This window comes from Macadamia integrifolia, chromosome 2 (genome assembly GCF_013358625.1).
Source record: "Macadamia integrifolia cultivar HAES 741 chromosome 2, SCU_Mint_v3, whole genome shotgun sequence".
In the NCBI taxonomy this organism is placed as follows: Eukaryota; Viridiplantae; Streptophyta; class Magnoliopsida; order Proteales; family Proteaceae; genus Macadamia; species Macadamia integrifolia.
Window position 1 is genome coordinate 28,508,770 of NC_056558.1, and position 16,759 is coordinate 28,525,528.

Below are 16,759 nucleotides of genomic sequence, written 5' to 3' on the forward strand. Positions count from 1 at the left end.
GAAATCAAGGTTGGGAACAAGGATTTTACATTTATGAAAAAACTACAAAGGTTGGATTCTCAGTGCGAAACTCTCAATTTAGTATTTATGCATAATAGATGAAACATTCATGGGGGGGGGGAGTGAAATTTCCTCTACATGTTTTTTATTTTTATTTTTTTTTTATTCTATTATTTTTTGTAAACGTGTATAAAAAAATTATTTCATATCCATTTATGTGCATATCTTTAACGTATTTTAGTGTATCTCCAATACGATACCTTTCAATATGTATCTTAAATTTGGCCGACCGATATGATGACCATATTAGACCCTGAGCCAAGGTAAACAAAGATTGGAACACTAGAATTAGCACTACCCCATGCTTAAAATTGATCATATATCTTTGTTAAAAGGTAGTGTAGCTTTCAGGCCTATAATTGAAATGGTCAAGCGTTTGTGTATAGAGAAAGGTCTTCAAATCTTTTTTTTTTTTTTAGGTAACTTATATGGATTAAGGAAAAGGAAAACTATAAAAACACAAATTAAGACAACCCATACAACCTTCTTTGGGCAGACCAAAGAAAGGTTAAGAGGTCCCTAACCACACCATGCCCCGATCTTCAGTTGCAGAAACACATATTATGAAAGAGTAACAGGAGCAGCCATTACAGGCAAAGTAATAGGACCGGAGATTTCATGGCCCTGTGTTGAGAGAGAGAGAGAGAGAGAGAGAGAGAGAGAGAGAGAGGGAGCCCATGGTCTATATAACTTTGAATGGAAAAGTTTGTTTCCCTTTATTGTGAATCAATTAGCTGGGATTTTGATAGACTTCTTCATGAAATTGAGTCAAAAGGATGAAATTGACAACAGGGGTGCGTGAGATTCTATAGACGCTATTGATGGACCTTTCTAATCCTGGCTAATTACCTAGTTTAAAGTTTCGTTAATTATTTTTCCATTTTTAAAGGTTTAGCACTTTAGATTCTCCACTCATTGTGGGGAGTGGACATCTTTTTCTAGTCTTTGTTTTATTAGGAGAAGAATGAGATAGAATTTCTTTTATTTCATATGGGAGAAAGAATGCTGCCCATTTATGCTTCTCACGCTCAAATACAACCCTTGGTTTTTAAGAGGCGATAAAAAGATACCCCTACGCCCTAAACTAGACCCTGTGTCAGCTGGCCATGGGGAATGTGGACAGGTAACATTCCTCTTTCCTTTTTGTATTTTAGAGGTTTGGTAGCATTCTTTTTTTACTATAGTATGAGTATATATTAATCCCTAATATTAAGTGATGAGTTGAAATATCAATTTTTGGATTAGAATCAATTTGTTTTTATTAAAAGTCAGCAAACTATATATTAAAATAATTTAAAAAATCATAAAAGTCTTGAGGGTCCTGAACTGTATGAATACATTTAAAGAAATTAACTAGGAATTTAAGATCTTACCTGTTCTTACTGAGATTGACGACAAGTTTGGGAACACTCAATGACTCAATGTGCAATCCCTACAAGGCATATCATATAATACTTCCTTCATTGGTTGAAGGAAAATTTGGTCAATCAGGCCATCCAAAACATTTTTTGACCTAGGCAAGGGTGTTTTGATCATTTTTATCCATCCCAGGGTTTTTGATCATTTGGCCACTCACGGTATCTCATGTCTTTATCCTTAGGTCAAAGTCCATTTTATCAAGTTTTAGCCATTCAAGGATATTTTGGTCATTTTCTACTTCAACCCCAGGCTCCCAGTCTATTCTCAAGTTGCTTCTCCACATTTAGTACTCCCAAGGGTGTTGGCTGGGGTAGGTTAAAGTATGTTCACCAATCCCCTTAGATGCAGTTGTCTTTACATTTTAGCCGTTGTTGCTGCCAAAAATCCGTATGAGCTGACCTGCACAAGCACAGACGGCAGAGGCTCGGAGCTTTGTATGGGGTTAGTCCTCCGACGCTCAAGTTAGGGATTGGCCGCACAGTTTTTGTATAGGAGTAATGGTGGGGGTATTGATGCTTACCCCCTTCCTTCTTCTCGGGCCCTCTTATATAGCTCTTAGGGTTTAGGGTTTTCCCTTTCCTTCCCCGTGTCCTTCTTGGGTCCACCTTCCTCCCTCTTAGAGTTCCACTCGAATAAGTCCATCCTTTTGGCGGGGAATATTCTCTTCATGCAGGTGACGTGGTAGAGTCTTTGTAATCCCTATCTGGTGGGCGACACGTGTCCTTACCCTACTGAGCGATCGATTTGGCCGTATCAGGAGCCCCCTTACTCCCGTCAGGAGACTCTTCCTGTGGGAGTAATCAAAATTTTCATATTTTCTCTTCTCCTTTTTTTTTTTTTTTTTGAGTCCCTTCGGCCTTATTCCTTTTGCTTCGGCTTTAGTTCTGCTTGCAACCGAGAGCTTCAGTCAGCCGATGTGAAGACCTTCGATCAGTTCGGCTCAGACTTGCCTGAGGCCCGACATAGGTAGGACCCTCAATCAATTTGGCTCGGCCTTGTCCGAGACCCCGACCGAGGTAAGGACCTTCGGTCAGGTCCACTCAGCTTTGGCTGAACTCCCAACCGAGGTGAGGACCTTCGGTCAGGTCCATTCGGCTTTGGCTGAGCCCCCGACCGAGGTGAGGACCTTCGGTCAGCTCGAATTGGCCGTTGCCTGAGCCCCCGACCGGGGTGAGGACCTTCGGTCAGATCGGCTCGGCCATAGTCTGAGCCCCAGACCGAGGTAAGGACCTTCGGTCAGGTCCGTTCAGCTTTGGCCGAACTCCCAACCAAGGTGAGGACCTTCGGTCAGGTCTGTTCGGCTTTGGATGAACTCCCAACCGAGAGGGGGACCTTTGGTCAGGTCCGTTCGGCTTTGGTCGAACTCCCAACTGAGAGGGGGACCTTTGATTAGGTCCGTTCGGCTTTGGCCGAACTCCCAACTGAGGTGAGGACCTTCGGTCAGGTCCGTTTGGCTTTAGTCGAGGCCCCGACCGAGGTGAGGACCTTCGATCAGCTTGGCTCGACCTTAGCTTGACCCCCGACGGAGGTGAGGATCTTCGGTCAGCTCAGCTTGGCCTTTGCCTGAGCCCTCGACCGAGGTGAGGACCTTTGGTCAGATCGGCTCGGCCTTAGCCTGAGCCCCTGACCGAGGTAAGGACCTTCGGTCAAGTCCGTTCAGCTTTGGCCGAACTCCCAACCGAGGTGAGGAACTTCGGTCAGTTTAGCTTAGCCTTGCCCGAGCACCGTCCGAGGTAGGATCTTCGGTCAATTTGGCTCAGCCTTGTCTGAGACCTCGACCGAGGTAAGGACCTTCGGTCAGGTCCATTCGGCCTTGCTTGAACTCCCAACCGAAGTAAGGACCTTCGGTCAGGTCCGTTCGGCCTTGCCTGAACTCTCGACCGAGGCAAGGACCTATGGTCAGTTCGGCTCGGCTGAGCACCGTCCGAGGTAAGGTTCTTCGATCAGTTCGGCTTGACCTTGTCCAAGACCTCGACCGAGGTAAGGACCTTTGTTCAGTTTGGCTCGACCTTGCCCGAGCACCGTACGAGGTAGGATCTTCTGTCAGTTCGGCTCAACCTTGTCCGAGTCCCCGACAGAGGTAAGGACCTTCGTTCAGGCCCATTCGGCCTTGCCTGAACTCCCAACCGAAGTAAGGACCTTCGGTCAGGTCCGTTCGGCCTTGGCCTGAACTCCCAACCGAGGTAAGGACCTACGGTCAGTTCGGCTCGGCCTTGCCTGAGCACCGTCCGAGGTAAGGACCTTTGGTCACTTTGGCTCAGCCTTGGCCTGAACTCCCAACAGAGGTAAGGACCTTCGGTCAGGTCCGTTCGCCCTTGGCCTGAACTCCCAATCGAGGTAAGGACCTTCGGTCAGGTCCGTTTGGCCTTGGCTTGAACTCTCAACCGAGGTAAGGACCTTCGTCTGTATTCATTCGACAGAGTTAAGGTCACCAAACAGGAGAATTCCTCTCAATTGCAGTAATCCAGCTTTCATATTTTCCATGAATAAGATCCTCCAGAGTTTAGGATGAGGAATTACAACTTAAAAGTGTGTAAGAGCAAAAATTGCAAAATGCGAGTGTGCTTGCTACTCTTGTACGAGGCTTGGTTCTGCTCCATCGGCTTGAAGGGTTTCTTCCATCTGGATGTACTTATCGCACCGAGCTCTCAACTCGGCCAGGTTCCTCGGTGTATGCTTCACCAAAGACCTTTTCAGCTCCTTATCCTTGACGCCTCCCAGCAGGGCTGTGAACTCCTCTTTCGAGTCCAGACCTCTGATCGTGACCTTCTCTTGTTGGAAGCGCTTCATGTAGTTTCGCAGTGATTCTCCTTTATGTTGCTTGACGTTGGTCAAGTTCAACGTGGTCTTCTGAAGGGGTTGGCTACTGGAGAATCCCTTCACAAAGAAGTAGCCTAGATCGCTGAAGCTGTGGATCGACTTCGTCGGCAGACGGTTGTACCATAGCCTTGCCGCTCCTTTGAATGTTAATGGTACGGTGCGACACATAAAATTTTTTGAGGCTCAATGGAATTGCATGGCGAACTTGAAGCCTTCCAGATGATCGACGGGGTCCCCAGACCCGTCATAAGTGTCATACTTGGGCAGGCGAAAGCCGATCGAGAGCGAATCCCTCATGACCTCATCAACTAGGGCCGTGTCATTAGTGAGGTCTGGCTCGCGAGCTCCCATTTGATTTTTTGCCACCTTCTTGATCTCATCTTTCAGGTCCAGGACCATCTTTCAGGTCCAGGGCCGAGTCCTCGTGCCTCTGCTCGTCTCCCTGGCATGGTTCCCCATGTGGGTCTCTGGCGGCACGCCGCGTCCTTCCCCTGGGTGCAGGAGTCTCCCTCATTGCTCGGTTTCGAAGGTTGTGACCAGAGCTTATCGATCCTATACTGCTCCGGTCCTGGTCTCGAGGCTGGATGTGGGGGCCAGGCGGTGTTCCGCCGATCTTCTGAGAGACAGCTTTGGAGACCTCCTTCATTGCCTCGGCCATTCGGTCATATTTGTCCTGGAGGGCTTCGAATTGCTCCTTGTCACATATTCCTGCGCTTCAGGAGGGGGCAGAGGATCACTATCTCCACGTACTGAATATCCGGCCGAACGCTGGTACCTTACAGATCCTTCCCGGTCATCGTTACCCCTTTCTCGTCCTATCTCCGTCGAGGGAGGGAGCCCCACTGAAGGTTCCTCCTCCCCCATATTCTTGTTTGACGCTGCTCTTGTCTTCTTATGATTGTAGGTTCTCCCCACCATTACTGTCGTTCCCACGGACGGCGCCAATCTGTTGCTGCCAAAAATCCGTATGAGATGACCTGCACAAGCACAGACGGCAGAGGCCCAGAGCTTTGTCCGGGGTTAGTCCTCTGATGCTCAAGTTAGGGATTGGCCGCACAGTTTTTGTATAGGAGTAATGGTGGGGGTATTGATGATGACCCCCTTCCTTCTTCTCGGGCCCTCTTATATAGCTCTTAGGGTTTAGGGTTTTCCCTTTCCTTCCCCGTGTCCTTCTCGGGTCCACCTTCCTCCCTCTTAGAGTTCCACTCGAATACGTCCATCCTTTTGGCGGGGAATATTCTCTTCATGTAGGTGACGTGGTAGAGTCTTTGTAATCCCTATCTGGTGGGCGACACGTGTCCTTACCCTACTGAGCGATCGATTTGGCCGTATTAGGCGTCAAAGGGTATTTGATCATTTTCGATCTCAACCCCAGCTTCACAGTCCCTTTATCAAGTTTTAGCTATCAAAGAGTATTTTGGTCATTTTGGCCTCAACCCCTGGCTCATGGTCCCTTTTATCAAGTTTTAGCCATCCAAAGATATTTTGTTCATTTTATTATTTTCAAAATATTGTAATCAGACATGGGATCAATTAGTCAATCTTGGCTGAATTGAAAGTGAGCCAACCAAAACCAATCGGATCATTTATCAATAGGTCTCTATTTAGAACTGAAACTGATCCAAATTGAAATGACATGTTATGATTGATTGGAGTTTACTGCTTAGTTTCGAGGGATTTGGTTTTTTCATCCACTACTAAACTTCTTGGCCAACCATAATGTTATAATTGGCCATTGAGCCCATGAGCTTTCTATTTCATAAATTTGAATCAAATTTTCATTATGAATTAAGTATTATAGGTTTAATGGAATCAATCACAAATTCTATTTCTTCCTCAGATGCGCCGTCTTGAGGGTTCCTCAACATTTGCTTTTGGAACAAATGTATAGTTTTCCATGAATAGGAGCAATATCAACACCATTTTATAAGTCTTAGATGATCTCATGGTATCTAGTGTGTGTATGTGCTCATTCTCTCTAGGGTCACCTTCAAGTTTCCTATTCAACCATGAAGTCTCACTATCAAGTGGTGACTTAGCCGCATTAGGCTACATATATCCTTACACTTTCATGCATCCAAGGGTCTATCAGATCATCATAGGTGTTTCTCAACCTCCTATGCCAACTGACTAGGAATCTCAATCTCTGTTGCGCGACACGTCTTATAGCGTGCATCAAACAATTAGAAATGCCTTGGGCTGCATGTGTCTAAACGTTCTTGATCATTGTATGTGTGTTACACGCCTTGTTACCCTACAGACGTGCCCAATCCAACTGATTACGAATCTGTAGTATTTCCACAACTTCAACTAGATCCTTGGAAGTAGAAACCTCAATGCAAAATCTAGCATATGATGACCTAATATTTCCTGTCCGTTTGCCCATGAACAAAGATACTCCAATATTACTCCCTATGATGCTTAAAGCATCGTTAGACCAAAAATGGAAAGGAAACCCACGAAGGTTAACACAAAGGAGGAAAGCTAAGAGAGTGACCCTAAATAGGTGAGATCAGTAGATCAAGGTCTTAACCATAATTAGTCAGTTCAGGGACGGAAATAATACAAGAATGGATATGTAAGACAATTAAATGGACCGCACGACAATAATACGTTTCAAAAAATCCGGTGCAATAAAATACGTACGATAGTGATACGGTTGTGCTTAATACGGTTGCTCTGTAAAAATCCGAAAACAAAAATACGGTGCTAAAATTGATTGTTTGAAACTAAATTCTAATCTTCCATACTTTTTTGGACACTATTATCCAATCTGATTTTTCAATTTGAAATCATTTCCCATTCTTTTGGATTTCCACATTTAATATTAATTAAATTTAACCCCTATAAAGGGTATAATAGAAAGAACTAAGAGGAGAATCAAACCTCATCTCGTCTCACAACTTTTACATATTCTCTTCTTCTTCTTGGTACAAAAACAAGGTTCAAGAAGATGGAGAATAACTGTTTGCAATTGTTCATCACAGAGATGTGCTTGGATTTTCTAAAAATCTCCATGGGGGTATAATCTAAGACCTATCATGGATCAATTTTAAGGCTCAAGAACCTCCTCTCTTCAACTCCTTTGATTTCTAAGATGTAGTATTACAAGAACAGAGGGAGGATAAAAAGCATGTCATTTTCCTCTCTCTAACTCTTCACATGGTCCAGCTGCAACAATGTTTGTAAATAATTTTTGGTCCAATTCAAATGACGATTGTATGCTAAATTTCCTAGAAAGGATTTCATTTCGAATCCTGCCCTTGGCCGTTGGCCATCTTTATCCATGTGAGTCGTCTCTTTTGAATATGTCTTGCTTTTCTTAAAAATTATTTGCAGATGCAACTGTCTTCGATTGGATTTTCAACTACCAATGGAAAGGGAAACAAAGAAGAGGAAGGGTTGATTGGGTTTTCAACAATCGATGGGAAGAGAATGAGAGCATGGGGTATTGATGTCTTACCTATCACCCTTGGTTGCTGACCGTCGGGAACGGAGATGGAGAAGGAGGGGTCACTGGGTCAAGGATTCCTCCTTTTTCTGGTTTACTTAGATGAGGGGAGAAGAAGGGTTACAGTTTTGATCGACTATGGTTTCTGATAGAAGAAAGGGGACAGGAATCGGGATTTGGCCCATTTGGGTTAATCATTTTTATTTTTTTTTTTTTTGAACGAACCCAAAAGTTTTATTGAGTATGTAATGAATTATAAGAGTATTATTCGTGTAAAATACGATTATCTTTAAAATACGTGTATTAAACAGTTTTTTTGAATTGATACGCCAAATTACTATCTTTTGAATTAAACATTCTGATACACATATTGTACGCGCATTTACTAACTATGGTCTTAACAAGAGTTTTTTTGCAACCAGAGCACCCCCCTCCGCCGCTCTAAGAGCTCTTCTCTTGTCATCCTCAGAAACTTGAGCAACATGCAATGTAGCCGTTTTCTACAAATCTCCACATCTTCAACAGTCTCCATCACAACAGCATATGGGTACCTTCTCCCCAAGAAGTGATCTACCGGCATATTTTCCCAGTGCTCCAACTCAGATTTCACTATGCTTATGGGTATAGAGCAGTCGGCTTTTCTTCCACCTGGTTTGGTTCTATAAAATGTAATGGAATTCCATCATCAATAGCTCCACTCTAAGCAAACAATGTTCTCCATCTACCCTTCCTACCAGGCCCTCCTTCAATACTCCAGCCTATCGAGTCTCTCCCATCTCCATTTGGACAAGTGGCACCCCATACCCGCTAATTAACCTCTCACCATAGAGTAAGGGATGTGGTGAGAGGTTAGCTGGTGTTGCTTTGGTCCTTCTCAAGCATACCATTCAATGAATTGACTCTTATTTAGCTAAAAATAGAAGATCGTATGTGGAGTTATTGGTGCATAAATTCAAGGGAAGAGGGAGGAAGCATTTCCACTAATTTTCGGTAGCCCCTCTATTGATGGCGATGCCGAAGGTGGGGTGGTCTATCAATCTTTGGAGATATGCTCACTTTCTTTAGCGGACTTCTTTTTCTGGTTTTTGATGTGTTGAGTTGATGTGATTTTTCTTTTCTTTCTTTTTGGCTTAATAAAGTCCGATCTGCTAGCAAAAATAAAATAAAAATGGGAGGAAGCGTTTCCCACACACGCGTACACACAGAGAGAGAGAGAGAGAGAGAGAGAGAGAGAGAGAGAGAGATTCAATATGTGTAATTCTTTTTTGATCATGTTTAAAAAGTTTCCTAAAAAACTAATTACATGATAATTCTTCTGTCCAGACCATAAGATCGAAGAAATTTTGGTCCTTTCATACTTTTGCTGCAAGTTCTATATAATACTTTGACAACCATCCGGCAATTATTTTGGTCTCTTTGGCTCTTTGCTGGACTAACCACTTTGGATCCTTGGGTGATGAAGGACCTAAATCCAAGCAATGAGATCCTGCACCATGAAGAACTTGCATAAATACACTTAAACAAAGAAAATAGCTTATGAATTAAAAAAAAAAAAAAAAAAAAAAGATGATTGATCTTTTGCCAAAATTAAATTAACTGATGATGTGGTTCAGACGATGATTGTGACCTCAGCAAAAAGTGAGTACCTTGCTTTGTATGAACAGCTATAAGGGTGGGAGATAAGCTTTTCAACACCCTATTGATTAGAGAAAAAAAAATAATTAAAGTTAGATTGCTTAAACAAACTGATAATACATAATTAAAGTTAGATTTCTCAAGGATAAATAAAGAATTATTTACCCTCCACTGCTATATGGGTCACTCAGTCCATTGGAGAATATGATGTTGCTTCCAAACCTCTTAAGAACCCTCTTGATATCCTGTAATATCAATGAATGGGATAATATTGAAATTATGACTAAGTTACAAATGGAACATGAAATTAATTAGAGAGTGAATAATTTCTGAAGAAAACACATACATGACCACCAAATTCAGTAGTGATCCAATGAATCCGAGGGCTAACACCATATTTATTCTTACAGTCTTCTATGAAGCTGGTGAAGTTGAATGTCTCCGCCGGGAACATGCTCTCCTTGCTGGTACCCCGGGCAATTGGCATTGCCATTTCACTACATGTCTAAATGAAGAAAAACCATCAATTGTTAAGAAAATATTTATATGAATTACCCATTTAATAATAATAATAATAAAAAAAAAGGAGAAAAGAGAGGAATTACCTGCCAAGCCCAACCCTGAGTTGATTCATCAGTTGTGTTGAATTCATTTATACTAGTGCATGATGATTTGTTTCCATGATAAGCAACCACACCTGCAAATACCCGACTTAGAATATCGGTAGTCCCTTTGGATGCTTCATCTATTGCTCTACAAATCAATGAAACTGGAGATTCCGCAGGACTATTATATTGTGCAGCTCCTGTGTATAAACTGTCTAAATATTCCTTGAGCTGTGAGGACTCGTTCAATGGTCTAGGAAGAAATAGAAAACCAACACAAACATTAATTAATTAAGGATATAGTAAGAAATGAAGTTGATCAAGTATTTCTCTTTCTAGGAAAAGAGATTTGAGTTTAGTTAATTACTGGCAAGTCTTGAACTTGTGGCTGAGGAATTTAAGACCTTCGGCATTGGAGGCAATTTTGTCAATTTTGGACCACACTTGCCGTATCGTATTGTAGCAATTCTCACTTGATTCCTACACCATCAACAATGATAATACCCTTAATTTAGAGATCTTTATTAATTATTAAGGGGTCCTTCTAGATGCCACTATGCCTAGTGAAGTATAATACATGGGTTAATTCACGTGGTAGAGGATTCCACAATCATCTCTCTCTCTCTCTCTCTCTCTCTCTCTCTCTCTCTCTCTCTCTCTCTCTTTCTTTTGGTGCAAGACCCCCCAAGGGTGCCACTAGGCCACACTTATTACTAATTGCTAACCTAGTATTACTATATTTCAAAGTCTGGGTTAGGAGGTCAAACCCGAGATCTTCCCTAGACTTATGATAGAGCCTAACTGCCTAATTGTCTACCATTGAGCTAGAAGCTCATTCTTGACCCTACATCTCAATGACCAATTTTTTAGTTCAAAATAAGCAAGGAAAGTTGCTCAAACTTTGATTCGAAGAAGGTTTAGTAAATTACCAAGATGCCAAATGGAGATGAATATTATAAAACATAAAATAGCATCTTTTGTGATTTTAACTCATTCTTCTCTTCATTTTAAATTGAAATTGTACCAGAGAGATGTTTGTCAGAAGTATTATACTTCATTAGGCATAATGATGTGATAGAAAATCTATGATTTAATGGGAAGAGAGAATTTTTCTAATATGATTTGACTGCTTACCCTGAAAGACTTGGTGACAACACTGTAATATCCATCTTCAGGGGTGATGTTGTCAAAGTAAAGAATTGGTGCTGATGATGCAAGTGCTCCATAGGCGACATGAGGATATTTCAGTCGAAACCATGTCGCAAGCTCTAAAAAAATTAAAATAAGAATCTTAGAAATTGAAATCAAGAAATTAATATAGTTTTTAAATGAGCAATTTTATGTATAATTTTATGTATATGATATATATATATATATATATATATATTGGGTAATAAAAAAAGGGTACTCCATGGTAGTGATCATAGCCCCAGGACAAGCCCCCGTACGGCAAACAGTGCTTCCGTAGGACCAATGGGCGATAATATATAATATAAGTACATATAAATGACATACCTCCACCATAGGATCCTCCAAAGACAATAACAGGGCTGGCCTCTGCAGACAAATTTTTCTTCACACCAATAATCACCTCAGCATAATCCGCGAGAGCTTGGGAAGAGCTGAAGTACCCAAGAGTGCTTGCATTTTGGAATGCTTCTTTCCTTGACCCAAAAGGTATTGATTTTCCATAGTAACGGTGCTGTTAATCCATGTTAATTTTTTTTATTATTATTATTAGAGAGAGAGAGAGAGAGAGAGAGAGAGAGAGACCTCCTTACCTCTATGTACAATACAAGAGCCTTGAATCGAGGGGCAATATTGTCGAGCAAGCTTGGAGAAATATCACCATCCAAAGGTGACTCCTCGCCGAGCCAAACAAAGATTGGGGCACTAGAATTTGCACCACCCCAGTGCTTAAAATTAATCACATATCTATGTTGAAAGGTGGTGTAGCTTTCAGGCCTATAATTGAAATGGTCAAGCGTTTGTGCGTGGAAAAAGGTCTTGAAGTAAGCAGCATCGTTGTCGACTTTGTTCTTCTCCCTTGTAATTCGTCTATCAACCACACCGAGCCTCCGTCCTCTTGTTGCAGAAACACATGTTATGAAAACTAATATGAGCAGCCATGACAGGCAAAGCAGCAGTGTGTGAGGAGTTTTCATAGCCATGTGTTCAGAAACAGAGAGGGAGAGGAGGCAAGGAGCAGGAGATGAGATTCCTAAGCTTATAGAGTTAAGAGTCTTATATAACTTTCTAAGGAAATAGTTAGTTGCCCTAATTTTGAAACAATTAGCTGGGATCTTGATAAAAATAGCAACATGGGTACATGATTCTTTAGGTTCTATTGATGGAGCTTCCTAATCCTGGTTTACAGCTGGGTTGGGTAATGCCAACTACCTGGTTAATTACCAAATTTAAATTTTGGTTAGTTAATTTTCATTTTTCAAGCTTGAGGCCTTTTGGGTCCTCCACTCATTGTGGGACATGGACAGCCTTTTCTTATCTTGTTTGTGAGGAGTATTGTCATTCATGACCGATCGACCCAGAATTGGAGGGGAGTAGCCCTGCAATCCAGTTACTAATCTTCCTAGTGTTTGTTTTGTTAGGTTAAGAAAGAAAAATAATTTTTTTTTCATAAATTAATTAATTTTTGTTTTAGCAGTTTGGTAGAATATTCTGATTATAGCATTAAGTAAGGGTGTCAATCCTTCAGGTTTCAGTTATTCGGTTTGATTTCAATTCCATTTACAGTTTGACGAGGTAAAAATCAAATTGCATTGGATAAGAATCAGCCTAAAGAAGAATCGTTTTTTCAATTGGTCTGGTTTTACTGATTTCTATTAGATCCTTGTTATCGGGTATACATGAGGTTTGTAGTGTCAGTACACATTTGGTTTCACCTTGTGCCCATTAATTCTATTTATTCTGCTTCATATATTGATGTATAATGTACATTTGCGATTTGTGAGTCTGCATTACATTCCATAAAAGAAATCAAGGAATTTGGATTATAATTCTTACGATCGGTGATGTGATGACTTCACTTTTATATATATATATATATATATAGAGAGAGAGAGAGATATGGTGTTTAGCATTTTGTTTTGTGGCAGCCTTTTGTTTGCTTATAAATAAATAATTGCTCGGATGTGTGTACTTTTTAGATTAGAATCTTATTATCCGCATCCTTGTTATGTGGGGGAAATTATATTTTTTCATGTGTTGGTGAGGATACATATTAAGTTACGGAAAAAAGAATCGAGAATAGGGATACGGAATAAAGAATAGAGAAATAGAAAATAAATATGGGGAAAGGGATTTTGATACATGCGCAGCAGGAAGGTTGGATAAAATAAGGAAAGAAGAAGAGATAAAATAGGAATTAAGAAATTAAATAAGAAAATAAATAGATAAGTTGTTTTACCAATCAAGCTTGGGGTCTCAGCTCATTGGAAGGTAGCTAAAAACATAGGAACCAATTATCATTCAAGTCTATCTTTCATTCAAAGTAATCCCAATTAAATAGGAATTCAAAGTGGTTACAACTCCTCTCATCCACGTACAACACTTCCCCCATTAACTATAACTCCTATAAAACTACCCAATAACTACTAACAACATAAATATTAAATTAACAAATTTGGTACCTTTTTATTTTTGAAGCCAAACCAAGAAGAGAACCTGTAAAATTACAATCCTGGTATGAGCCGGTCTATGCGATTGTGGGGTCAGTATGAGCCCGTGGGACTAGTCAGACGAACAATAAAAAAAAAAAAAAATTAAACTGCACCATTTCATTATGGTATGATTCAATTTGATCGTAAATGATTGGTTCTGATATTTAATTTCGATTCCATTTTGAGTACGTACCTAATAGTTTCAAATTGACAAACTATAACTTAATCTAGATGGTGAGGTCCCCACAAAATCACTATTAGGGAATGGTGATCTATCATTAGTAAAATCCTAATATAATTGATGAGTCCAAAATGTCAAATTTTAGATTAGATTAGTATTCTCATCCTTAGGGTGGTTTCTATTTTAAAAGTAAAATCCAACCAAACTGAAATGACATGTTATGATGGATTGTGGTTTATTGTTTAGTTTTTAAGGATTAGGGTTTTTCATCCATTATTCACCTGCTTACTCAAGTTAACCATTGAGTCCATATGCTTTATATTTCATACAATTTTCTCTAATTTTTCTTAGATTAAGTATTAAACAAATGGGGTATGTTTTCTGTCTGGGAGCATTACTACACCAATCTCTCTTCCATCCCTATGAAACCTTTACCCCTTATTGTGGAGGAGAGAAATAGACACAAGGAGTGTTGCGTAGGCTATGCTCCCCAACAAAGAACACTTTTCCTAAGCAAATATAACAACTCAAAAACACTTTCATGGGTCAACTAAGACCGATTAAACTTAAAGCGAAACTGCTTGAAACCTGCAGATTTACAGCCTTGTGATCATATATAGATTCACAAGATGGAGAGAGACCATTTTCCTTCTCACTCATCGAGGTAAAGGAAAGAAAAGAAAAGAGATCATGGTGTGGAGGAAATATTTTGCTCTTATTACCTTGTTTAATTGCTTTTGGATATAAAATAGAGACTTGTTATAGAGCATCATGTTATTCGTTGGTTTTACTTCTTATGAAATAATTCTATTTTTTTTTTCCCGGTAAAAGGTCATTTGAAACAATACTATCAAAAATAAAAAATAAAAAAAATTATGAAATAGAATTTATAATACATGTTTACATTTTTTTTTTCTCCCCCTTTTTAAAGTTTCACCCATTGTGCTGTTCATGGACAAAACACTTAGGCCTCGTTTGATAACCATCCCGCTCCCAATTCCTTGATTGCAGGTGGGATTGATTCCTTGACTTTATGGCTACATATGATACAGGAAATGGTGAAATTACTAATCGATCAAAAGATTTTCCACAAGACTTGCAAAGTCTAGTGGACTTAGATGCTAACCGTACTGTTTACTTGAGGAAGTAATGTAATGGAAGAATGATTGCATAATCTTTTCATTGCATTATGCAGGGTCTGTCCTGTTTGTTAAGGGACTTCTCTACCCTTCTTTAGATTTGTCTAAAGGGGGCGGGTGAGGTTGCCTCTTTTTGAATTTCTTATTTTTCTTCAATACACAAAGTAACTTATAAAAAAATAAAAGAAAAAACAATGTTCTGGTATTGATTTCAGAGTAGATTAAGCTCAATATCAGTGTTTGGTATGCAATTGAAAGCTTCAGTTCGAAAACTTCCTTGAAGTTGCGTATATCCTCTAAGAAGCCAAATTGGACAGAGAAAGGCGGGATGGGAAATAATTGAAAAAAAAAAAAAATAGTTGAAATTATTTACATATGAGAGGCGTTATTCAAAGATAGGGAAGACAAGAGAGAGATTTGATACACAGGGAAACATATGAGCGGAGAGAGAGAGAGAGTGTCTGGCGATTCAGTGGGAAGAAGTTCTGGTGAGGATGATGAGGAGGATGGGGTGATCGGGAGGCTCTGGATCGTAGCCCGGTGGTTCCAGAGGGATCGATTCTTGAGAGTGCATAGAAGACTGCAGTGCCCAAGAAGTCTTATGCTAGGGCAGTTGGGATTCCATCTTGGCTTGCAATTGATTCTCTTCTAGAACCGATTCAGGCTGGTAACATAAGGAGAATAGTAATTCTGCAACATAATTACGAGGCAAAGCGGCAGGTTCTTTGATTTGATTCAATAGGTCGGGTCAATTTTCACCTCCTTTCTTTGGATGATTTGCATCAAGAAGTCCGTGAAAATTAGAACTTGAGTCAGGAAGTAATAATGCATCCTTTGTGCAAAGGATATGTGATATTTCAGTTTCATTATGAAGGAGACAAGATGCCTGTTTGGATGCATAGTCCTTTTAAGGACTGGGGATCAATTAATTCGCTTTCAGCATTTGGAAGTCGGATTTCAATATCCATGAGAAGCAAATGTTAACAAAACTCGTTTGGGTTCGCTTTCCTGATCTTCCACTTGAGTATCGGTGTGAAAACATTTTTTTTTTTTCCATTGCCAAAGTAGTAGGGTGTCCTGTGGCGCTAGACAGGATGCACAAGGCAAGGGCTTATGGGGTATTTTGCTAGGGTTCTAGTAGAAGTTGATGCTTCTGAAAGTGCTGCCCGAATCGGATGTGGACTTGGATACTGACCCATCCAGTGATGAAGTGGATGTGGGTAACCTAGTGCAACAAGAGTTGGCCTTGGAAGGGGTCCCCTCAACGGAGAAAGCTTCAATGGGCGTTTCAGTGGCTAGTGTGGTTCGGCAATCTTCTAGACCAAAAAGAATGAAAAAAAGTAACTACAGGTTTTCTGAAAATTCGAGAGGATGGATTTGGAAAAAATAGCGATTGACATTAATCTTGACCAGGGATTCATAGCACGGCAGGTTGGGGAAGGGCCACAGGGGATCGGGGAAGGGGAGAAAACGTAGGGATTTGGTACAATTTTCTTTGTGTTTGTAATTCCATGATTAGTTGATGGAATGGTTGCAGCCTCCATTTGAAGAGCAAGTGTCAGGAGTGTGGATGATCTAAGGATCGACTCTTGTCACACGTGTGTCTCTCTTTCCCCTCTGATTTATCCCCATGTTTTCCTATCATTTCCCCACCCCCTTTCCCCTCCAATTCATTCTCTCCATAGTGCTACGAAATATTACTCTATAGTCCTATATCATTCACCAATTCAACATACCATTATTAAGGTTATGTTTGGAAGTCAAGAAAA

At 40.6% G+C, this 16,759-nt stretch overlaps 2 protein-coding genes across 2 annotated transcripts in view; both read right to left on the reverse strand.

The window, feature by feature from the left end:
• Positions 1 to 9,001: 9,001 nt before the first annotated feature.
• Positions 9,002 to 12,206, reverse strand: LOC122066000 (lysosomal Pro-X carboxypeptidase-like). Its single transcript, XM_042629827.1, has 9 exons — positions 11,772 to 12,206; positions 11,506 to 11,692; positions 11,125 to 11,258; positions 10,358 to 10,470; positions 9,991 to 10,243; positions 9,732 to 9,890; positions 9,551 to 9,630; positions 9,397 to 9,446; positions 9,002 to 9,236 (listed from the first exon to the last, which is right to left on the reverse strand). The coding sequence occupies exons 1-9, from the start codon at positions 12,159 to 12,161 to the stop codon at positions 9,103 to 9,105; spliced, it is 1,500 nt and encodes a 499-aa protein (XP_042485761.1). The 5' UTR covers positions 12,162 to 12,206; the 3' UTR covers positions 9,002 to 9,102.
• A 1,214-nt stretch (positions 12,207 to 13,420) lies between these two features.
• LOC122064775 (7-deoxyloganetin glucosyltransferase-like) overlaps positions 13,421 to 16,759 on the reverse strand; it is a gene marked incomplete at its 5' end in the record, with an annotated part of 4,699 nt that continues 1,360 nt past the window's right edge. The window contains one exon of the mRNA XM_042628533.1: positions 13,421 to 13,453. Coding sequence (XP_042484467.1) covers positions 13,421 to 13,453 — 33 coding nt within the window. The remainder of the gene's footprint in view (positions 13,454 to 16,759) is intronic.